This window comes from Perissodus microlepis, chromosome 8 (assembly GCF_051167445.1).
Source record: "Perissodus microlepis isolate ML-2025 ecotype Zambia chromosome 8, ASM5116744v1, whole genome shotgun sequence".
In the NCBI taxonomy this organism is placed as follows: Eukaryota; Metazoa; Chordata; class Actinopteri; order Cichliformes; family Cichlidae; genus Perissodus; species Perissodus microlepis.
The window spans coordinates 9,200,199-9,224,286 of record NC_140468.1 but is presented as its reverse complement, the minus strand read 5'-3'; the positions used below and the strand labels follow the sequence as shown (position 1 = coordinate 9,224,286).

The 24,088-nt window shown below is 41.6% G+C and overlaps 1 protein-coding gene and 1 non-coding gene across 2 annotated transcripts; both read right to left on the bottom strand.

The window, feature by feature from the left end:
• Positions 1-2,361: 2,361 nt before the first annotated feature.
• On the bottom strand, positions 2,362-16,524 carry trim8b (tripartite motif containing 8b). The gene is made up of 5 exons (XM_084937349.1): positions 13,896-16,524; positions 5,223-5,318; positions 4,856-5,121; positions 4,634-4,749; positions 2,362-4,513 (listed from the first exon to the last, which is right to left on the bottom strand). Exons 1-5 carry the CDS (start codon positions 14,499-14,501, stop codon positions 3,813-3,815), a joined length of 1,785 nt encoding a protein of 594 aa, XP_084793475.1. The 5' UTR covers positions 14,502-16,524; the 3' UTR covers positions 2,362-3,812.
• A 4,918-nt stretch (positions 16,525-21,442) lies between these two features.
• On the bottom strand, positions 21,443-21,557 carry LOC146381356 (U5 spliceosomal RNA). The gene has a single exon (XR_014801239.1). It is a non-coding gene; the product is annotated as a U5 spliceosomal RNA (small nuclear RNA).
• Positions 21,558-24,088: the final 2,531 nt, after the last annotated feature.

The window sequence follows — 24,088 nt, the reverse complement described above, 5'->3', positions numbered from 1 at the left end:
TCTAGTCATCTCAAGACTCGTTTTCTCCATCCTGTTTTCTCTCTGCAGGCCTCCACCCACACATACTCATGAGCCGTTTTGTACTCAGTGGACACAGAGATAGTTGTTAAGTTCTGTTTAAATAGGTTTTTCCTTTACTGACACGTCCATTAAGACAGATAAGTACACTAATAGATTATATATAAAACCGATACAAGGCGGACTGATTAGGTTTTTTTGGGGGGGTCTGTTGGAGCAGAGATTGTGTAATGTTAAGGGTATAGGTGGGAGGATGTCAGTTTGTTTTAAGGTTGAATGGTTGAGTATGCAGATGACTGTTTAGGGGTAGCTGTGTTTGCAAAACTGCACAAAATGCCAGTGGAAAATTTTATGAGAAATACAATCCACAAAATAGCAAAACCATCAAAGAATTCGTGCTTCCAATAAGCATTGTCTTTATAAGGTCATCTATTTTGCTGCTCTTTTAGGCTATACAGTCAATTTGAACTTCTTTGTACTTGACAACAGACTTTGGTTGACTTAAGATTTTCATATTTGTTTAGGTCACATGTAACATGGCTTTCTTTAACTCATTCTTTAACTCAAGGCCCAAAACCCAGAGTTGGCTCTCTGAAAGAAATATTTGGCACCATGAGTCAATGTGGTATTTCACATCTAATGGTGTCGAAGAACTGTTACGCAACGCTGATGACACGGACACCTTTTCTCACACACAACAGTGGAAACCCAGATCTATGACTCAGCCCAATTTTTAAATAATTAAAACAAATAAATCAAGGCAAAGTGTAAATAAAATAAGTATCCACCACATCTGGAAAACTTTGGGTCCTCTTCTGAACTACGCTGTAAACTGGACCCTTAATTAAAGTAGTACAAACTTAAATATGGCAGCCCTTTAGTGCTATGAAATTGCCCCCCACGATTTTTAAAAGGATAAAGGCGTTAGCCTCGGGAAAGCTCAGCTAAAGCTAGTGTGTGATTTTACTGTGTACCAGAGAGGAAGATGAAAAACTATGCAAAGAGCCAGACCGTTGTGCAAATTTTGAAAGGGGTCTTGAGGAAAGGCTCCCTGAGCTTTCAGAATTTTTCTTTGTACCTTACCATTTTCAGAAAAAAATGCTTTTGTTTGTTAAGCTACCTAACACTTAGCAAAGTTGACACAGAAACTAAGAAATGCATTTGCACCTTCATCAACTGCTCAATGAAGCCTCATCAGAAATGGTGTCAGTGGAAGGGTGGCTGTCAAGAAGCCATTCTTAAGGAAGGGAAAGGAAGGGAAACACAAGAACTGAAAATCAAAAGGTCTTCAGTGTGTATGGAAGAGTTCAGGAGAGAGGTCCTACAGTCATCTGTAAAATACAGTGAAGGCACTGTCATGGTTTGGAGCTGCATGTCAACCAGTGGTGTTGGAGATCTTGTAAAAATTAATGGCAGTATGAAGTCAGATTTTTATCCAACATGCAATACCAACTGGAAAGCATCTGATTAGCAACAGCTTCATTTTTCAGCATCACAATGATCCCAAATATAATGCTAGGCTAGGATAGAAGGCCATACAACGGAACAAAATCAGTCATGGATTGACCTCCCCGGACGTCAACATTACTGAAACAGTGCGGGATCATTTTGACAGAGAATGTAACACAGGCAGCCAACATCCAAGGAAGAGCTTTGAATGCCCTTCGAGAAGCCTAGAGAACGATTCCTGATGGATATTTAAATGACAAGAAAGCTGCCTAAGAAAGTTCAAACTATGTTGAAGAATAAAGGTGGTCAGACCAAATATTGTCTGGATATTAAAACAGATTGTTTTTGTTTTATATACTGTATTTCTATGTATCTATGTACGAACTTTAAATAAATAGATCCAACCATTTTCCCAGCCAAAATAAATATTATATACATTTAATTGCAGGTGCTAATAATTTCTTGCAAGTTTAGTAAACCCTGGGCAGGTGAATCATTTACTATATTAATCTCTTAATAATCTCCAAACACAGAGCACAGCTAAATCTAGCTTTAGCTAGCTGTTAGTATAGAAAAACATCCTAACCTGCCTCTACAAGTGCACAAAAGCACTTTCACGACAGTTTTGTTGAATTCTTACATCGGCCAGTTTGAAAATAAGAGTTTTTAGATAAACTAATGCATAAATTTGTTACCTGTTTACAGCTCTAGTTGGAGTAAACAAGCTGCTGCTATGTATGGACATGACAGGGAAGTGGAAAGGTATTTGAATACTAACACACAGCTGGTTTTTGTCTTTTTATGGGATTTATTTACAGTAACAAAAATATAGAATATCACCAACCTTATCCTTTAAACATGAGATGTTTCGCACATACACAGTTGACAGCAGAGACTGGTTTAAACTTGTTTATTTGGATCCTTTCTCCAAATCACGTCTGTAATTTTTCCATTTCACAAAATATTTACAAAAAAAGATACTTTTAGGTTTTTTTTTTCCTCTCTCTTTATCGTGGCTGTTGTAACAGCTACTTTTAAGGATGATGAACCATTGCTTACATCTTGCAGTCCAGTCTTTTAGAAAAAGTTCATGAAAAAAAAAAGAAGTTCCTCCCACCCTTCGTTTCTTTCGTACACTCATTTTAAAACAGCATACAGTTTCTTTTCCCCCATTGTTCTTCTTCTGAGTGCTTTTAGAAAAACAAACAAACAAAAAATTAAACCTCTTCCTTACATGCTTTCAGCTGCAAACAGGAAGCCAAGAGCTTGTGTGCTTATTGAGAGGAAGTGACATCTTTGCCCTGCAGGAAGTACAATTACAGCATCATCAGATCGTCCAGATGCCTGATTAGTTTGGTCTCCCCAGTCTTGCCCTTTTCTCTAAAATAATAGAGTCTCTGTAGGCAAGTGTTAAAGGTACAAGTGTACCAAATAACACAAAGTCATTCATCACTAAATGGAAACAGTCTGTAATATTTTCTGTCCTGTGGCAGCAGGAAGGGAGTGGTAAGGATGCGGGCCGAATTCTCAAAAATGCAGAGGGCTGGGGTCAGCCGGCCCTTTAGACGCTGCTCTATTGTCCCTCTGTGGGTCAGCATCTGTAGTCCAGGCATAGCAAGGCGTCCACAAGTGCATTGTGGGTGTTCCATGGAAGAGCTTTTTGTGTTCAAGCTGTACGATCCATCCCTGAACTCAGCAAAGAAAGGAAGAAGTGCCATGACAATAAAAATAAAATGGACACGCAGAGACCGCAGTCCCTTTTTAAAGGATCTATCAAACAAAGTCAGCTATGTGGAGAAAAATATGTTTGCTAATAACATAAGGCAATTGACCTCAGTACAACTGGAGGGGTGATTATATCAGAGAAACATGAGCTGAACGTGGAAAGCTCAACACTGCACGGTATAATCTCTTTTCCCTTTAGCCTCAGTGAGAAGCCTTGAAGAAGCATGAGAAGATTCTCTACTAAAAGTTAATTTCCTACCAATCCATCTCCTACTCTATAAATAAAAAAAGATGCATCTCCTCGTCTCCTCTTCAGGCTTCTCTTCCTTGTTTCTGTGTAAAATGCTGAGCTGAGTTTCACCAGCCTGTTTATGCATTTTACGTATAATACACTACATGAAAACACGGACCAAAATTAAAGAAAGGGAGAAAATAAAAACACAAAGAGATCAACCCTGCCCCCGAATGTGTGTGTGCATATGTGTGTAGATATAAACAATTATTTTAATATGTGTATAGTATAATCGTATTGTGTTTATTCCCGTTAGTAAGTCGGTAAAGGTGTGCTATTTTGGTGCCTGTCTCTATATCTGTGTGTGTGTGTGTGTGTGTTTGCTCTGTTAACTGGTGACGTAGTGCTTTGTAGAGGGCTGCCCATACAGCCCGTAGAAATCTGCATGTCTGTGTGTCTGTGAGGCGTCTATCCAGTCCCTCACTGCCAAGCCCTGCATGGACGGACCTCCGGAAGCCAGGCCAGGAGGAGGGGGGTAGTCCTGGGCGCTGACCCAGGGAAAAGAGCCCGAGCGTGGGTACGGAGGGTGGCTGCGGTGGCCTGACACAGAGGGCACACCAGAGCAGTAGCAGTTATCCATCGTGCACACCAGAATCTTGCGACCGCCATACTGAGGGAGCACTGCCTGCTGGGAGGAGTGCGAGGAACTGCTGCCTCCAGGAGGGAAGTGAGAGGAGCCGAATACAGAGCCTGAATGGTGATTAGTCAACGAGCCACTCCCGCTTCCTGTCCCGCCGCTCTCGCTGATGTGAGGCGGGCCACAGGGTCCGAGAGCCTGCTGATTGGTAGACTGGCCTTCTCCAGAGGCAGAGCTGGACCCCAGGTAGGGCTGTTTGGCTAACGACGAGGAAGAAGATGAGGAAGAGGAGGACGAGTCTTTGAAACCCGGTGTGGCATTTTTTCCGCCGTTCCCATTTCCCTCTGGGAAAGCAGTGGAATGTTTCCGTTTCTCTGCACCAGAGCCAGAGCTCTGACCGCTGGGATAGGCGGGAACAGACTGCAGGAAGGTCGAGGGAGGGGTGAGGGGAGCTAAGAGACGAGAGAGAGAAAGTGCGAAATGAGAAGAGGTAAGTGGTAATTAAAAGAAAAACACTTCCATGACGGTCGTGCCCTGCATTAAAAGCTAACAGGTGTATTTCATTTTCTCACCTTCAAGTGTTCGTTTCAAGCTCTTCTCTCTTTTTGAGATCTCAGAAAGGAAAAGTTTAGAGTTGAGATTCCCAACTTTGTAAGGAGGGAGACTGCTGCCCACACATGCCTGAGATCTGCAACAAGTGCGAGGAGACGGGGTTCATGATAAGGTGTTTACTTGGAAACATCTCCAAAATAAATAAATAAATAAAAATCATTGTATGAAGACCGTTTGCTCACCTGTCTGTGAGGATTTTAACAGGCTTGGTGTTTTTCATGAAGCTCAGCTCCTCTGCCTTCCCGAAGGCAGTCTGGATGGAGCTCAGCAGCTTCTGGGCCTCGTGGCGCTGCTCCCCGAGAGCTAAAACCTGGGCTGCGTTCTCCTGACAAAACCGAGCCTGAGCCCGATCCAGAGCCTCCAGTGTCCGACCGAGATCCTCCTCCAGGAGCTGGTGCATCCGCTGGTACTGCAGGCGCACCTCCTCTTTCAGCTCACATACCCTGTCCTGTAAAATAAACACACACACACACACCAATCAAAATTTCCTAAAGATTTTAGTGCCATAAAAGAGAAAACGCGCCCACGGAGTGACGTGCAAAAACATACCTCCACCACACACTTGTCTGAGTCGAGTTTGCAAAGCTGTTCCTCAATCTCCTGCACTCGCTCCTCCACGCGTTCCTGCTGTCTTAACAGGTTTTGCTGTGAGGTGAGAAGGACAGAAAGTAAATAAAGAACGCCTTGTGGCCTTGGAAACTTGTGACCTCGGTCAGCTACTAGCATCCCCTCCCCAAGCCTGAGATATTAGGATCCGGGAGTGGGCTAATTTAGTCTCCATCGAACACACAATCCCTGTGGGGGAGGAAGGAGGGGGATGCAGTCATAGCAACCAGCAGCTATTTTGTGTTTGCATTAGCGAGTGAAGACTAATGTTGGGGGAGCCGGGGGCAGCGAGCAGAGATAGATAAATGGGCAGAAAAAGCTCCGGCAGCTTCGCTCTCCCCTTGGTGCAACTCCTCTTCCTCTGTTCTGCCTTTTCTTTCTAAAAGACACACACTCAAACAGAGGAGGCTGCTCTGCGAGCTATGGCAGTGTTGTGGCAACAGCGTCTGTTTTTTCTGGGATGATGATGATGATGATGAAGATGATGGCATGTGAAGAAATAAAGGCCGAGCTGAGTTTTATCCGGCTCAGCTTGTGGCCAAAATTTACAGAAAAGAAGGAATAAATGGCTCCGTGCGAGACCAACAATCCTTTGCATAAATTTTGGATAGCGGGAATGCCATTGACACAGATTTGATGATCCCTTCGTGTTGCTAATATTTAATGGGAAATATAAATAACCCTCACTCAACATTTAATGGAGCGTATTGATAAGATGGTGCTGACATGGCTACAGCCCTTTTTGCTTCTTGGTCAGGTGTGCCAAGTGTCGGTTTCATGCCAACATGCTCGCAATGACAATGCTAGAATAGTTATCCTATGCAGGTGTCGATCATTTAGTGAACTGTGTGACCAGGGGGGCACAGGTTTGTGAAATTCAGGGCTGACACCTGTGTTTAAAAGAGTAATTTGACCGACATTTTTCTGTTCTTGTTTTGAATCGTCATTTTCTGTCTGAGAAAATAAAAGTACTGCTAGTGTTTAAGCTTTTCACCACACCATCTCTGAATAAAAATAAATACATGGCATTAATGTTGGTAAATGTTGTCCTGCTTAGTGGCGATAGTTCACGATGCATTTGTGCATGCAACTTTTACTCATTAGTGTTAAAAATGTGTAAGTAAAATCAAATGAATTTCAATAGTAGAATTTTTTTTAAGTCTATAAATTATTCATGAATAGTTTAAATCTTGCCCAAGGTGGTTCAACCTAGTAAGAGAATAAAGCCAAAGATTTCCCCCAATTAACCACCAAAATTTGCAAATACTCATATTTAAGGAGGATTAACCAGCAAATTTTCACTTTTGGCTCCATAGTGTAGTGGTTGACACGTTGCCCTTACATATTAAAGATCCCCAATTTGAAACCATAATTTTAGGGCACAGGTGTCAAACTCTAGGCCTTGAGGGCCGCTCTCCTGCTTGTTTTCCAACTAGCCTGCCCTTGTAGCTTCTTATTGGCAAAAGCACACCTGCTCCAGGTAATCAGCTGCAGGTAGGGCAGGGATATCTCAAAAACAAGCAGGATACTGGCCCTCGAGGACTGGAGTTTGACACCCCTGCCTTAGGGGGTTATAAGCTAGTGCTTTTCAAGTCCCGATCCCAAACCTCTGATTAATGGGAGGATTGTGTTGGGAAGGGCATCCAGTGTAAAACTGTACTAAAATAAAAACAGATTCATTTGCAGTAGCATTTTATGAATAAAAGAAAAATCAGAAATAAAAGAGCAGATGAAAAAAGTTTAATGATCTAACAATGAATGTGGCATCCGCCAGTTTTAAGATTTTAGCCCAAGATGTTCAAAATATGAATTTTGAACATACAAAGTTTGAAAATTTGAACAGTTTAGTTTTGCTGATGCCATTATTTTTCTTATTTTTTTGTTTATTATGTAAAAAAAAATCTTCCTTTATCACCTCTAACATCACAGTGCAAAGAGTCTTATTAAGAGTTTATCATGTTATCTCTTAGATTAGCATAAAACTGATGTAAAACAACAAAAAAACATCAGATTGTGAAATCAGTGAACGACATACTATTGGATGATATGGGCTTAAGCTGATAGATCTGTGCATCTCCAAAAGCCATCCACCCATTTTCTTCCGCTTATCTGGGGCTGGGTCGTGGGGGCAGCAGCCTAAGCAGAGAATCCCAGACCACCCTCCTCCTCCAGCTTGTCCTGGGGAACACCAAGCCATTCCCAGGCCAGCCGAGAGATATAATCTCTCTAGTGTGTCCTTGGTCTGCCCCTGGGCCTCCTCCCAGTGGGACATGCCCGGAACACCTCGGATCCTCGTCAGATTTTCTTTTTTGTGTTTTTAAATGTATGTGTTGTTTAATGTGTGGATATGCTTCAAATCAATTTCCCATTGGGGACAATAAAGGTACCTTTGACCAGACGGCCAAATCACCTCAACTAGGTCCTTTCGATGTGGCTAGTGGCTCTACTAAGAGCCCTTACGGGATGGCTGAACTTCTTACCCCATCTCTATGAGACAGGCCAGGCACTTTTCGGCGACCATAGGTGCGGGTAGGGGTACAGATTGACCAGTAAATCAGGAGCTTCGCTTTTACACTCAGCTCTTACTTCACTGCGACGGACTGGCACAGGATTCACACGACTCATGCCACAGCAGCAATCCATCTGTCGCGCTCTTGCTCACGTAACTAACGAACAATATCCCAAGATACTTGAACGCCTTCACTTAGGGCAGAAATGGAGTGGGTGCTGCACCCTTTATCAACTGAGGACCGTGGCCTCAGACTTTGAGGAGCTGATTCTCAGTCCCGCTGCTTCACACTCAGCTGCAAACTGCTCCAGTGTGAGTTAGAGGCCACCACTGGATGAAGCCAACAGAACCACGTCATCTGCAAAAAGCAGAGATAAGATTCTGAGACCACCCAATTGGAAGCCTTCCGTCACTTGGCTATGCCTAGAAATACTGTCCTTAAAATTATGAACGGAATCCCACATCCCATACTCCTGAAGCATCTCCTACAGAACACTCCAAGGGACACAGTCGAACGCCTTCTCTAGGTCCACAAAACACATGTAGACTGGTTGGGCAAACTCCCATGCACCCTGAAGTATTCTCGAGAGGGTAAAGAGGTGGTCCACTGTTCCATGATCGGTATGAAAACTGCATTGTTCCACCTTTATCTGACGTTTGACTTTCTGACGAACTCTGCTTTCCAGAGTTCTGGCATAGACTTTACCAGGGAGGCTGAGGAGTGTGATCCCCCTATATTTGGAGCACACCCTCTATTGCCCCTTCATCAAGATGGGAACCACCATCTCCAGTCTGCCAATTCAGACGCACTATCCCTGATTGCCATGCAATATTGTAGAGGCGTGTCAACCAAGATAACCCTACAACATCCAGAGCCTTCAGGAACTCGGGGCCAACCTCATCCATCCCATGGGCCCTGCCACCAAGGAGTTGTTGAACTGCCTCAGTGACTCCACCTCCTTGTCCCCAGACTCTTCTTCCTCTACGGAAGATCTGGCAGTGGGATAAGGCCCTCAAAGTATTCCCTCCACTGCCCGACAATCCATTTTTTTCAAAGCCCAAGCCATGTGTTGAGGTGACCCTGATTATAGCTAGCCAATACCTCTCAACCTCACGCACTAGCTCAGGCTCCTTCCCCGTCAGACAGGTGACATTCCATGTCCCAATCGCTAGACTCGGTAGCTGGGATCAGTCCACCAGGGTCTCTGCCCCTGGCCGCCACCCTGCACACATTGCACCCCATAAGCTAACATTTGTTAATTAGTACTAAAATTAGCAGTGTAATCAAATAATGATACCAATGGAGGTCAGTAACACACTAAATGAGTCTATATTTCTTTGTCCTTCAAATTCTCCTACCATCAAGAGTTGAGCAACTAACCCTGGCTCAGGGGTAAATCGTAGGCCTCTGGAGGTTCTTATATATCTGATATCATGATATGTAGCAATGGGCTATGCATCTAGAACCTGTTACACATCACTTAAAATTAATTGGAAGAACAAGTCATGGATATGCATAAAAAGTGTATTATGCACTGTGCCGAGCAACCACTGGGCAACAGCCTAAAGTAACCCATTTTCACAATATATACCCCCCCCCCTTCCCCCCCGGCTTTATTCTTTATTACTTTGTAACTTTTTTCAGTGGGATTAACATTATCACTTTGCTTTTTTTTTGTCTACCAACTTACTATGACACAATCTCTAAACCTAAAAAAATAATAAAATAAAATTTGAATAACTGGGAAATGACATCTGTAGACATAATCTCATTTTCTGATAGGCTCATCATACAACAATTTGGGATGATAGTGCTTAGCTCATACATTTGTGAGTGCCATCCATGAATAAATAAGCAAATATATGTTTAATATAAGACTGGTTAATAAAAAATGCTTTGAGGTACAGCATAAAGAGAGAAATAACAAATACAACCAAATTGGCTACGGGACTAAGATAAAAGCATGTCTAAAGAGACTTTAAGGTATTAAATGATCACCAAATGAATGACATTCAACCTAAAATGTGTATGCACCCAAGGATTAGCAAACCTCATGGTGGTCACCATAATGCTTAGGATTCATCCTCTGGTGAGCATGAATAACTTTCAGTATTCAACAATCAGACAGCCTTAATTAAAGGATGAGTCTGTCATTAGCTTGGCATGCCATTAATCATTTGTTTTTCCTCAGGCTGAAGGTTTATTCACATACAACAACCACAATCATCATCGTCACTGCGCAGTCATTCTAGCCAACAGCAGCTGCTTTTATCATTAGTGATCAGCTGCTGTAGAGGCTGATAGGAATGAAAACCTGCATACTCCTGGGCCTCAGCAGCACATGGTTGGGAATTGCTGCCCTAGATATCTCTCTCCCTCTCTCTCTCTCTCTCTCTCTCTCACACACACACACACACACACAGTTGGCATGGTTAGATCCAGGACGGTGACCTGGTTGTGCTGACTGATTGAGTTAGGCTCTGAGCAGAAGCCAGAGGGGGAAAAACAGGGTCGAAGAAGCTGAGGCTTTGCAGAGAACCTCTCAGGGAGGAAGGGAGGGAGGAAACAGGGGGTATTGAAGAGGGGAGGGGGCTTTTTAGTTGTCATTTCACCACAGTGTCTTTTCCATCAGAACCACCAGAGCAGGAGAACGGGGCCAGAGGGAAGGTCGGTCCTCACCGGGAGTGACTGGTGGATGGTGTTAGGGAGGTGAATTTGTTGGAGGGGGACTGACGGAGGTGAAGAGCAGGGTGGGGCCTGTAGGGTTGTGTGTATGTGTGAAAGGGAGGGGTGGTTCCTCTCTGCAAGCCTTAAATCACATTCAACATGGAGGATCTGCTAGTAGTTAATACATGTAGACAAATATCTAAAATATTTATGGACTGGGGCTGTGAATGAGCTCAGTGACATTAGATTTTTTTTTTCCTGTTTGCATCATCTTAAAAACATGGTCAACCACCCAGATGAGATACAATTTACCTCGTGGTCTATTTATTCAGAGACAGCTTCTGCTCTTTTATTTCATAAAATATAAATTTTTAATGAGGTTAAAGTCTGGTTGATGCTGTATTTTTAAAGCGGCTAGTGAGACATTTTACAGTGTAACAAGAAGAGAGTTTGTAATTGACTTCTAACCTAGTGCAGCATTTTTTTACTGTAGGGTTTTTTCCAGGCTCAGAACTGTTCATTTATAGTAAGGGCCAAGTCATTTCTGACCGTTTATATAATAAAGATGTGCAATTATATTTGACTAAATTAAACGTGGTCAACAGAAAGTTGGCAGGAAAAATAATTTTCTGACTATACTGGAGATCTTTTTGTTTAGATCTGGCTAAAATGTGTTTGAGGGCCCAAAAAACATGAGCACAGGACCAGTTTTGGCAGGCCTTACAATCAAACTCAGCCCCAATCCTGGCAGATCAGCTAATCTAAATGCCAGCCCACATCAGCTGATATCCTTTACACATCCAGGTGGTAAATCTCATATAAGACGCTCTATTAAAGCTGCTTAAGCACTGCATCTGCAAGCCGCTTTGCAACCCTTCTTCACCCCAGCTCCTTCATATATTTAGTATCATATCTGTTGTTACTGAAGGTCTTGCTTGAATGCAAACCTTCCAAAAAACCTTCTACAATTATAGGAGCCAACAAGCAGTGGGTGTCGGGAGCCCTGTACTTGTAAATGCCAAGGCAGGTGAATGGCAGAGCCATCTCTTGTGAATTCAAATACTTTATTAAACTGGTTTTCCCTGTAGTTCGGGACTGTTGGCTGAGGAAAATAAAGCATATGAAGCCACCACCATGTGGGTATTTTTACCATATCTGTATATTTTACACGCCATGCAATTTGTAGATTAATGGACTGACAATCTATTAACCTATTATTAGTGAAGCTATTTCTAAGTAGAGTATCACAGCTGTAGGACCACTGACAAATTAGCATCTACTTGGTTCATTTACAGCTAGCAGTAGTACGACTAAAAAAAAAAAAAAAAGTGTGAAACAAACCCAAAACGTTAGGTTACCGTTTTCCTTTGTTTTACTACAGCTTAGAGAGTAAACGGCAAATATTTGCAGACCACTCTGTGCTCCATGGAAACTATGGACTAATGGGGCAATCTGCTTGCAGGACCCTCTTTGTTACCTAATTCACCTAAAAACTACCACCAACCAACTGGCAACCAGTTGGGGAACAAACCTCATATGGTTGCCTTTGGTTTGCTGACCGGTCTCTAGACCAGTGTGACTGAGGCCTTAGAGATTCATGTGTGATGGGTTATTCACTTGTGTATTTTATGCTGCACATCCATGAATTTGTCTAAAGCCCATCTAAACCACAGATCTTGTTTCTCGTCGGTAACCCACGCTAACCCTTTTCATCATCCAACATCATGTAATGAGCGCCATGTTTTGTGTCGCTGCCCAGAAACCTTGGATGTAAATTGGCTTGTAGCTAAATCTGGTACAAAGCATCTTTTCTCTTATAGGATTAATGTTTTTGTGCATGGTCTCACGAATGAAACTAAACAGAATGCTTGTGTGTTTTTTTTCTTAACCTGTAAGACGTTTCCTTCTACACATATTCAGGTCACTGACACAGATTAAAGGTCGATAAACATCAGGTCACAATAGTGTATTTTAGTAAAAATGCAAATAAGACAGATTTTAACAGTACAGCTTCTAAATTTAGCCCACCTGAGAGTCATTTGTGCGCTACAGGTGACTGATTTAAAATACGTAAAGCTGAGTCATAGCATTACCAGCAGGAAAAATGCCCTACCATAACACGGTTGCCACCTAAACAGGGTGTTGGGTGAACTAAATGAGTCAGATGGAATTGGTTTTCACTCTGACTGGACGCGCCTGTCAACCACCCCTTCAAAAGAAAGAACAGAGGCTAGGAAACTCGCCCAGCCTCCGCTACAACAAGCTGCAGTAAGCACCAACCCCTCAGGAAAGGAAGAGGTTAATAAAAAACCCCAAGTAGACCGCAGAATCAAGTGACGAATCACTTTAATCCCCCTTCCCCTCATCTCTACTCCCACCCCTGCCGCACACAACTGGCGATCCCTGAGCTCGGATGCACCTGTGCTGGGGAGATAAGGCCCTCTGAGGGCCCCTCATTGTTCCACTCTCGACCACATTGTTTGTCATTCCAGAAGATGAGAACGGAGGCTGGAATGGATCACCACTGAAAAAATGCGAGATAGACCTGAAACACTTGAAATGCAACCATTTCTTAAAATGGGAAAGTGTTCTGTTATTGAAGACGGGATTGTGTAACGAGGTAAACAATCAACAACTTATTGTGGCAGCAGAAATCTCCACTTTAGGTCTTAAATGTGGCACGGGAAGGCATTAAATATGCTCTTTGTTCTGCTGATGTTTGCTTGAAAGCTACAAAGTGGATGAAAAATGAGCTTGCAGGATGGTGTGATGCTGTTATAAAAGCCAGCACTTATTGATCTCTGATGTGCAGAGATCAGTAAGTAGGGCTGAAACTATTGATTATTTTTTTGATTAATTGTTGTAGAAAATATTCGACAGACGATCCAATGTGACACCACTGATTTTTAAAAAAAAATCATAGTTAAATACAGAGATCTGCAGATTTTACTAGCAAAAGTGCTTTTTTCCAGTAATTTTTGACCCCAAAATATATTCTAGCTTTATAATGTCCACTTAGTATAAATTAACCTATTACCATTTCTTCAAAGTCTTACAGCATTTATGAACTAAAATACTAAAAATTAGTTGCTTTTATCATTACTAACAACAAAACAAATAAACAAACAAAAAAAAAAATTGTCAACTGAAGGAATCGGGGCTGTTATAAAGCAACTATTATTCATTTCTATGTTTACAATCATCTAGGTCTGGCCACAGGAAGCCACTGGAGATGGCAGAAAGAGCTGCATATGACTCTGAAGCCACAGGTTCAATACTCCTACTGGTTTCCTTTTAAATATCTTATCAACCAATCTGAGTAACGTACAAGACGTCAGTAGTTTTCTTTCCCCTGTTCTTATTCGAGTCACTTGAGCACATATAACAAATGGAAAAAACAAGTGTTTAAAGTAAGCACAGTGTATTTGTTTTCCCTTACTCTGATGTCATTGCGTCGCAGCTCCACATCAGTGACGGCGTGGCCGTGGCTGGGATGGCAACGGGCGAAGCAGCAGTACTGACACACAGCCGTCTGCTCGGCCTCGCAGTGGTACAGCCTGTACTCGTCGTGCTGGGGGCAGGTCCAGGCCTTCACCGCCTCCGCCTCCACCAACAGGTGCCCGAGGGCTGAGCACGGCTGCTGCAGGTGTGTCTGGACGTGTGACTGGCAGCACGGGGCGTTGCAGCGCAGGCAGACCTTCACGGCGGGGAGTGGGGGACCCCGGCGGCAGAGAATGCACTGCAGTGTCGGCGTGGTGGCCTTCTCCACGCTCAGGGCGTTGTACTTCTCAACTATGTTGGATAGTTTGTGGTTCTTCTCCAGGCTGGGCTTCTGGGTGTAAGCATGATTGCACTCGGGGCAGCGAGCCAGCGAGGAGTCTTTGGCCCAGGCCTCGCTGATGCAGCCCCGGCAGAAGTTGTGCTTGCAGGGCAGCTGGATGGGATCTGAGAACACGTGTAGGCAGATGGGGCAGATAAGCTCCTCCTCAAAACAGTTCCTCCATGTCTCAGCCATGTCAGAGGCCATCATGGTGCAGGCAGGCATACACTGGTTTCCACTCCTTTCAGACCTCTGTCTCTCTCACAGGAAACCCGACACTCTCAAAATGAGTCTCGCGAAAAAAAAGAAAGAAGATAAAACCAGACCCAATGCCGCCCCTGAAAGATCAGTCTGTGTAGGCCGACCTTTGTGACCAAATTAGAGGAGTCTCCCTGACAGATGACGAGTATTGCTTATTACTGCAGCATGAAGGCAAAATTCCAGAAACCTGACCAGAGAAGGCTTCAGGCAAAGATGACAACACCTTGGTGATTTCAACACATGCAACAGGGGCTGACGTTATGCAGATTACAGTAAACGGTGCTTTCCTTTCCCCTAAATCACACACACTCACACATACACACAAGCACTGGGCCTGCCTTCACTTCACAGCTTCTGTGTGTGTCTGTTTAAAGGCCTGCTGCAGGAAGCCAACAGCCTGTCTGCTACAGGTAAACCACGAAATGCAAACAAGGCACAGAGAATTAAGATCTACACAATTACCTGTACGACGAGGGAGAGACTCAATCTCTGTGTAGCACGGGAATAGACACTTGATCCTTTTCTGCCCTTACCTTCACAGCTCTCTTCCACTTAAACGCCGGATTATGACTGACTGTGGACAATTCAGACCAACAAACCATGCATGAAAACATGAAAAGCACGAGAAAGGACTGCTGGAGCCCACACCCTGATTACTATTCCCACACAGAAAGCTTTACAGAGAGAGAGAGAGGAAAAAAAATAGCTGAACCTGTTTTATCGGGATCTCAAGGACGCTTGATTTCCTCTATAATCACAACGCAGCGCAATGCTTTTGTCCGCTGAATCATAAATAAGTATCCGAGTAGCCTCTACCAGCAATTTAATTATACATACAACCAGCGATGGTTTGGCAGTAGGCAGAAAAAGCTGTTTCAAAGGTCAGATGGAAAAACACAGGTACCTCCAGCCCTTCAATTTGACATAAAAGCGACATTTCCATTTGATGAATAACGCCTGCTATGTGGCACAGCTCGCATATCTGAACACAAGGCCGCAGCTTTTCTGCCAGTTTTCAGTCGACAACAAAGGCCTTATAATCTCATTAAAAAGGAAATCATACCCGGGCCATCACATCGAGGCTGTTTACTGCATAGTTAATCGTTTTAATAGTCGAGTCCAGCTCTTGCGCACAAAACAAAGGGGTTTTTAGGATCCGCAGGAATGTTGGGCTGCTGTTGCAGAGCCAGAAACATCTATCAAATATCTCCTCACACAAAGATTACTAGTTCTCAGCTGTGCACCCCTTCATTTTATTTTATTTTACTTTGGTTTGTACCATTTCCCCCCCTACAGCCTTCAGCCAACAACATATTTATGTACTTCCTTATCTCGATTAAATCGCGTAAATTACCTCAGACGTCACCTCACCATTTTCTACCATAGCACAGGTACAGATAAACACTACATCCACTCCGCTTTCACACGAGGACAGTCGCTGCTAATATAACCTATGGTCATTATTTTTAGAAACAGCCATATTTATATATTTAACTAAAAAAAATTACAAAAAATACAAAAATATACCCTCCTGATCTTAAAGGGGACGTCGCGTTTCTGTCCTTGTTAGGGCTAGCTGTCATCAGCCATCTTGCAAATCCTCATTTAAAAAAAGAAAGAAAAAAAGTAGATATCCGCTGTGGAAACGCTGTAGGCTGTTTCACCAAAGCTGCTTTTCGATAGCTGTCCTACACAGACTCATCAACGCCACAGTCCCCTTTTCAGTAAAGAAAAATACGCATTTTCTCGGTATTGTACGTCCGAAGGAGCCGTCTGGCAGGAGTAATTTTCGTGGCTTGATGTGTCCCGTATGAGTCGACTCCGGGTTTCATAAAAATCCAACACGGTTGTGAATAATAATTTGTGTTTTCTGCCCCCCTCCTGCTCCTCCTTTCTTTCTCTGTCTCTATCGGCCAGGGTTTAGAGAGAGGAGGAATGCAGGCGAGCTGAACTGAAGCAAAGTCAAGATAGCCATTACTTTGGGCAGCTTCCGGTGGTGATTTTCAAAATAAAAACAAGTTTCAGTGTAGTCGAAAATCACCACTAGGACCTTTTTCCTCGGAATTCTACCCTGGCCATTTTGGCATATTGGCCCTAATCCTCTTCTGCATTTTGAGAATAAAGTCTAACTTTCGATCTAAAAGTCAAAATATTATTTTCAGGATAAAGTCTAAATAACATTCTGAGGATGAAGTCGAAATGTAAAGATTAAAGTTATATTTTCAACACTAATAACTGCCATGGCTGGTAGATGAGTTAGTCAAATGATTTGATCAGCCATCTTATTGTGTCTAATAGAACATCTATTTTCCACCAAAGCGTCACTTTTGGGATCCTTGCATCTATCCACTGCCAGTCTTTTTTTTTTTTAAGTACACATGTTTTTAAGTAGATTTTATTTAGTTTTTTGGGTTCTATAGCATAAATTTGGTCATTTAATGCTTTCAACGGGTCCACTATGGAAAATAACTTGATCTTTATTTTCAGAAGATCTTTTTCTTCAGTCTGAAGAAGAAGAACAGAAGGATTCTTTATTGACAATTACTGAACATAGATTAAGTCAATTCAGTAAACCAATAAACCCATAATAGCTTCGTGCTGCCAGGTAATTTTTTTTTTTTTCGTTTTTGGTACCAGGCTGCAAACGTGCTCTTTTAACACTGTTTGGTTGGGCATTTTAATATTGGAGTTTGGGGACTGACTGACTTTTGGAACCAGCCTCAAGTGACCATTAGATGAACTGCAGTGTTTTTATCATTTCTTTGTTGGTTTCATTTTTCAGCCATGGATGATTTTTTTTCTCTCTTTAAAGCTCCTTGATGTTTATTTTGAAACCTCCTCGCACAGGCTTCCGTTCTGTTACATGCGCTCTCTGGCTGACCTGACGCATTTTCAATCCCCTTCTACTCTCCCTTCCTCCCGCTACTCAACCCGCTCCCCTCCATCCCTCCCTCCTTCCGGATCAACGCTACGGCCATCACGTGACCTGTCACTGAAGTGTGTCACGTTTTAACCGGGAGGAGATGAGGGACGAGCCGGGGAGGAAGGGCCGGGGATCATACATACTAAAGGGCTTACAGCATTTGTTAAAGGCCTGGACTCTCTATTACCCGCTTGTGTGTGTGTGTGATTTATTCCTCACAGAGTAAAGGGACATTTAGGCGGAAACGGGATTTAAATAGTGATTTGTTCACTTTATTAATAAGTAACATGTGAGTATAATAGTAACAGTCTATAGTCAGTAAATGAAGGTTGCAATATTTGCCTGATGTTAAGTCCTGCTTTTAAAAATTTGAGTAAGGGTAGCTACAGAGGTATGCTCAGCATATATTCATATGTTCATGAATAAGAAGTAGGCTAAAAGTCTATTTATAGGATTAAAGCTGGAACAATTAGTGACTAATAAGTTACAGTAATCTGGTTTTAGTACTATAGTCATTTTTAAAGAAAAGAATACCATCTTCTCCAGAGTGAATTTTACTCTTGTTGGTTTTGTTTATGTTCGAACGTTTGATATCATTAAAACCGCTTCGCTTTAAATATTTCAAAGCGTTCAAAGGCGCCCTCTTGTGCTTGGGAACATTGCAGCACTCTTTTCATTACTTTTTAAGTAAGTATATAAAATGTATTTAAATAGCACCTTTTAAGAAAAGCAAGCAAACAAATACAAAATATAATATAATATAATATATTATCCACTAGTTTAAAGCAAGCCTATACTAAAAACTCTTTAACAGCTCTTTAAAAGTTTCAATAGCCACAGATCTCATATGCAATGGTAGTAGATTTCATAGTTTAGAAGTTGTAAATTCAAATCTACAGTCTGACCAAAACACTGGCAGGTTTTGATTAACCTGTGGATGCAAAGAACATAATAATCCATCTATCCGTTCTCTTCCACTTATCCTTGTCAGGGTTGTCGGGGGACTGGAGCCTATTCCAGCTATTATAGAGCGAGAGGCGGGGTACACGCTGGACAGGTCGCCAGTCATTTGCTGGCCTAACACAGAGAGACAGACAACCATTCACACTCATGTTCACAGCGAAGGGCAATTTATCAGTTAACCTAACCCCACTAATTTCATGTCTTTGGGCTGTGGGAGGAAGCTGGAGTACTTGCAGAGAACCCGCACAAATACAGGGAGAACGTACAAACTCTACACAGAAAGGCCCCGGCCAGATGGTGCAGTCGAACGTTGCTGTGAGGCAACAGTACTAACTACTGCACCACTGTGTGCTGCCTAGGACTTAATAATGACGCCTTAAAAAAATATGTAATTACATGTCAGCAACTCAGTGCATTTAAGCACAGAGACATAGTCAAGATAACCTGCAAATTGAGCAACAAACTGAAGAAGAAAAGTGATTTTAGTGACTTTCAATGTGGCATTCTTCTTGGTGCCAGATGGGCTGCTCTGAGTATTTCAGAAACTGCTGATCTGCTGGGATTTTCCCACTCAACTATCTCTAGGGTTTATAGAGAGCAGTCTAAAAAAAAGAAAATATCCAGTCTGTGGCAGTTCTGTAGGCTTGTTGATGCTAGAGGTCAGATGAGGATGACCAGATTCAGATTGCTTCAAGCTGATAGGAAGGCAACAGTAACTCAGACAACTGAATGTTACAACCAAAGTATGCAGAAGATCATCTCTGAACGTATAACCCTGACACAAATGGGCTTTGGCAGCAGAAGACCATGCTGGGTGCCACTAAAAATTTGCACAGGATCTTTAAAACTGGACAGAAGACTGAACCCTCCCCCAACAAAACAAAAAACATTGCTTGTTGGATGAGTCTGTTTCGTGACATACAGGTAGTATTTGACCTAAACAACATGAAAGCATGGCTTCATCCTACCTTGTTTAAATGGTTCGTACTGGTAGTTGAGGTGTAATATGGTGGGGGATACTGAAGATACATAGCATAATGTATAATCAGGGATCATGCCTTAGAAAAATGGGACTTTTGCATCTTGCACATTTTACTCCACTACATTCAAGTCTTTTACTATTTGTAGTCCGTGGCTGATTTGGTTATGTCTTATTCCAATAAATCAACACTCACCTTCTTGTTTTAATAACAGCCTCATCAGTTGTAATGGGTAACCAGAATTACTACACAAGAGATTTATATAAATTATGTAAAGATTTAACATCTTTCTTGAGCAAACAACAAACAAACAGCTCAACAGTAGTCCAATAAAATTAATTAAACCTAAAAGATGTTTTTCAATTGTAAAATACTTAAGAGCAGGAACTAAACACCCTTAAGTACTGATTTGTTGGAGCACATCTAACACGGTTTAATAGGTTGTTGAACACAAAAAGTATGAGCTTCTCCAACAGTTTTAATGGAAACCTGGAATATAACCAGGCAGCTTGATCTAGATGACCTAAGAGGTCAAGCAGGTTTGCAGCTTAGGTGCACATCAGGGAAATACTTTGATCCCAGATCATGTGTGAGGCGTTAAAAACAAAAATCCACATTTAAAATCTACTCTAAACAAAACTAAAAAAGTTAAATACTACTGTTAAAAAAAAACAACTAAATATACATTCACCAATGGTTAGCACTGTTGCCTCACAGCAAGAAGGTCCTGAGTTCAATTCCACCATCTGGCCGTGGTCTGTGTGGAGTTTGCATGTGCTCCCCGTGATTGTGTGGGTTCTCTCCAGGTACTCTGGCTTCCTCCCACAGTCCAAAGACATGCAGTTAGTGGCGTTAGGTTAATTGGAAACACTAAATTGCCCATATATGTGAATGCGGGAGTAAATGTGAGTGCGAATGTTTGTCTCTGTCTATGTGTTAGCCCTGTGATAGACTGGAGACCTGTCCAGGGTGTACTCTGCCTCTCGCCCTAAGACAGCTGGGATAGGCTTCAGCGCCCCCCCCCCCCCCCGACCTTAAAAAAGGATAAGTGGAAGCGATAGATGAATGGACATTCATCAAGTAAACATGATGTTGAATAAAATAAAAATATTTTGGAAATGTCCTTAATTTTACTCTTTTGCATTGTTCTGAACTCCAATTAGAAAAAGACTAACAAACTAACATATAAATTAATAAAACGAATAGAAACATTTTTTTAAAAATAAAATCTTAATGTGAATAAATGAAAAAAAAAAAAGTAAAATATGAAAATAAAAAATGATAAACTGCTATAGTTCAGCGTGCTCACTACGAAAATATATACTGTAACAACAATAACGGGTACATGAAAAATGAAAACATTACATGACTGGCTACATTTTATGGAAGCCCGTTTCCGCCACTAAATAAAAGCAAAAAAGCTAGTATCCACAACTCGAAATTTCGAGTTACTTTTCTCAAAATTTCGAGTTAGCGAATGAGGTCGCTTTCTTGTTACCCGGAAGCATATGGCGCAGAGGAACGCGCACTCAAAAACGGATACCAACAAATTGGCGCTTTCGCGAGTACGTTTGCTGATAGTAACACCATGTGATTCAGCTAATAACAGGGATTTCATCATTTGTGAAGCCAGGCTGAAAACACTCAGCAATCTGTGCATTCACGACTGGATGTAATACCGGTAGCTTAGCTGTAGCATTTGTAGCTGAGGGCTTCAGCTTCCGGGTAACAAGGAAATGACGTCATTCACGTAGATTACTGATTGACAGCGCTAACTCGAAATTTGGAGTTGCTTTTCTCAAAATTTTGAGTTAATAAATCGAAATTTCGAGTTAATATGTCGAAATTTCGAGAAAGTAACTCGAAATTTCGAGAAAATAACTCGGAATTTTGAGAAAATAACTCGAAATTTAGAGTTATGGATCCTTTTTTTTTTTTAGTGGCGGAAACGGGCTTCCATAACATTTGAAAATGTTGCAATACTAACATTGTCCGCGATTGCGATACTAGTGACTTATTGCTTTTGAACATTCTTAACAAACCCCACTAAATGCAGGGCATCAAAAAATTGGGCGAAACTCTTATTGTTCCTCTCCACGGAAATCTTTAGTAAAAGGCGAAAGATTTATAAGATCTGAAGAGAAACAAGAGTGTACTAAATCATAGAAAGACCGCAACAGGACCCCATTGACAACAAAGCCGTGTAAAGTGACGGTTCACTGGGAAAGAGCATTTATAAATGACAAAGACCACTCATTGTCACACAATGCAGTAGTGAATAAAACAATATAAATGCACAGGGTAAGACTTTTAATGTGAACGCTGTAAGTTTATTCACATTAGATTAACCGTCAACAGTAAGCGCAATGCATGATGGGATTCCGTGGGCTTTTCCGGGTTGTTAAAAAGTTAAAATCTAACGCAGAGCTCTTATTTATTCGCGTAAGATTTTGCCCTATAATCGCTTTTACCTCGCAAAGCATGGTGAAGTATTGCGCTAATGTTTTTGAACGCTTTTAAATGTTTAACCGTATCATTTATTTTCGGAAGTCACGCCCCGTGTAAACGTAACCGTCGTGACGTCACCTATTTGTTCCGTATTCCACATTTCAAAGCTTTAGCTTTAGCCGTGTTGCCGCCATGTTGACTTTCGGAGCCAGAACTGATGGGTTAAAGGGTGGAGCGTAAAGTTATCAGGTAACACACATACGTGTCTGGTAATGTGCGGGAAGTCACAGATTCATTAAAGACCAGAATTTCACTCACCAAAAACTCAAGCACAAACTTCTCGGATGCTCTGTGTCAAACACACAAAAATAACGTAGTTAAAACTGCTCCCACAGCCTATACAGTGAAAAGGTCCACTCTAATAAGGCCATGTATCAGGACACCTGTCAGTCAACCCTGACACGCCCCTACTCAGTCACCGCCCCACTCGGAGCAGTGATGTAGGGGGAAATCTGTAAAGCTGAACTCACAATTATGGAGACCACATCCCATTTTTGGGGACTGATTTTTCTATTGATTTTTTTTTTTAATATAAAAGGGACAATGCACACTAGTTAATATGAGCAAGTAGGATTTAGCCTTAGCTGCCCATCTGAAGTAATGTATTAAAAGCCAGTGCAGAATAAAATTAACTGTCAATAATAGCTCAATAACTGCTGAAATAATAAATAAATAAATAAACGAACAAACAATGTGAAACATCAAATCAAACCAATCACATGGCAGCAACTCAGTGCATTTAGGCATGTGGATGTATTCAAGATGAGCTGCTGAAGTTCAAACTGAGCATCAGAATGGGGGGAAAAAGTGATGTAGGTGTCTTTAAACTTTTAACTTGATTGTTGGTGTCAGATGGGCTCGTTGCAGTGTCTCAGAAACTGCTGATCTACTGGGAGTGTCCAGGGTTTATAGAGAAAGCTGTGAAAAGGAATTAAAATAAATTAATAAATAAAACAAGTGGCTTGATGATTCCAGAAATCAGAGGAGAATGTGCCAGGTGACAGAAGGGTGGCAGTATATGCAGAACAGAACATGTCAAATCTTAAAGCAGATGTGCTACAGCAGCAGAGGCCCAAAGGGGGTACCACTGCTTTCTGGAACTGGAGAGTGCACAGTGCTATCATTTCAACATGGACCATAATCTCCAAGGAATGTTTCCATCACTGTGTTGAATCTTTACCATAAAGAATTAAAGTAGCACTGAAGGCCAGAGTACAACTCAATACTAGTAAAGTATACCCAACATAATATTTGTATGAAATAAGAAAATAAATAATGAAAAAAGTATTGAAGTACAGTGTCTGTGTGTAGAATTGGGTGACACGGTTAATTTACAAGATACAAAATCATCAATAGGAAAGAAGGTAAAAACATCACAACATGCATTAAAAAAGTATTTAGTTTCACTTGTGACTAAAACAGTGTGATTAAACAAGATACATTCAACAAAACATAAAAAAACCCACTCACCTAATTATTATTATTATGTTAAAACAGTAACGCTACGTTATATTACTGCAGTACTGATATATAGTACAAAGTAAGTCAAAGGCGTACTAAAGTACAGCACTTGGATAAAGTCCTGCTCTGAAAAAGCTGCAGGTGGTGCTGTTTACTGCAGGAGCTCATCTCAGAGCTCATACTGCAACTGTCTGAGATAGATACAGATTGGAGAAACAATTTAACCACCCACGGGCCAAAATAAACAATTTATAGCCTTTATATCTCATCTGTAGTAGTTTTAGCAGTCGAAAAACATCACATCACATCATTGGAGAAACAATTTAACCACCCACGGGCCAAAATAAACAATTTATAGCCTTTATATCTCATCTGTAGTAGTTTTAGCAGTCGAAAAACATCACATCACATCATTTAAGTTTAATACCAGCAGCCACATCCTGGCTACTTTTACTACTTTACATATACATTCTTTTACAGAAACGAATTAACAATCACCAAAGCATTAAAACTAAATAATACATTATTACTACATTACATGCCTAATAACACTTGTAATCTGCATTTTAAAGGAGTGGTGTTGACTGTTGGATTGTTATTTGTAAGAACTGGTAGGCCTTGCATGTGCACCCAGAATCCATATGTGTGCAGATAGCATTATTTAATCCTGTCATACCTATTGAGTTGTCTCATTATGTTCTATTGAAGCCTTGTCC

Excerpts from the sequence above, each read along its gene's own strand:
- trim8b (XM_084937349.1), bottom strand. The coding sequence starts at position 14,501 with ATGCCTGCCTGCACCATGATGGCCTCTGACATGGCTGAGACATGGAGG. Across the intron at positions 5,319-13,895 it reads TGCGACGCAATGACATCAGA|CAAAACCTGTTAAGACAGCA; the intron begins GTAAGGGAAAAC and ends CTCACCTCACAG. Across the intron at positions 5,122-5,222 it reads CAGACAAGTGTGTGGTGGAG|GACAGGGTATGTGAGCTGAA; the intron begins GTATGTTTTTGC and ends TTTATTTTACAG.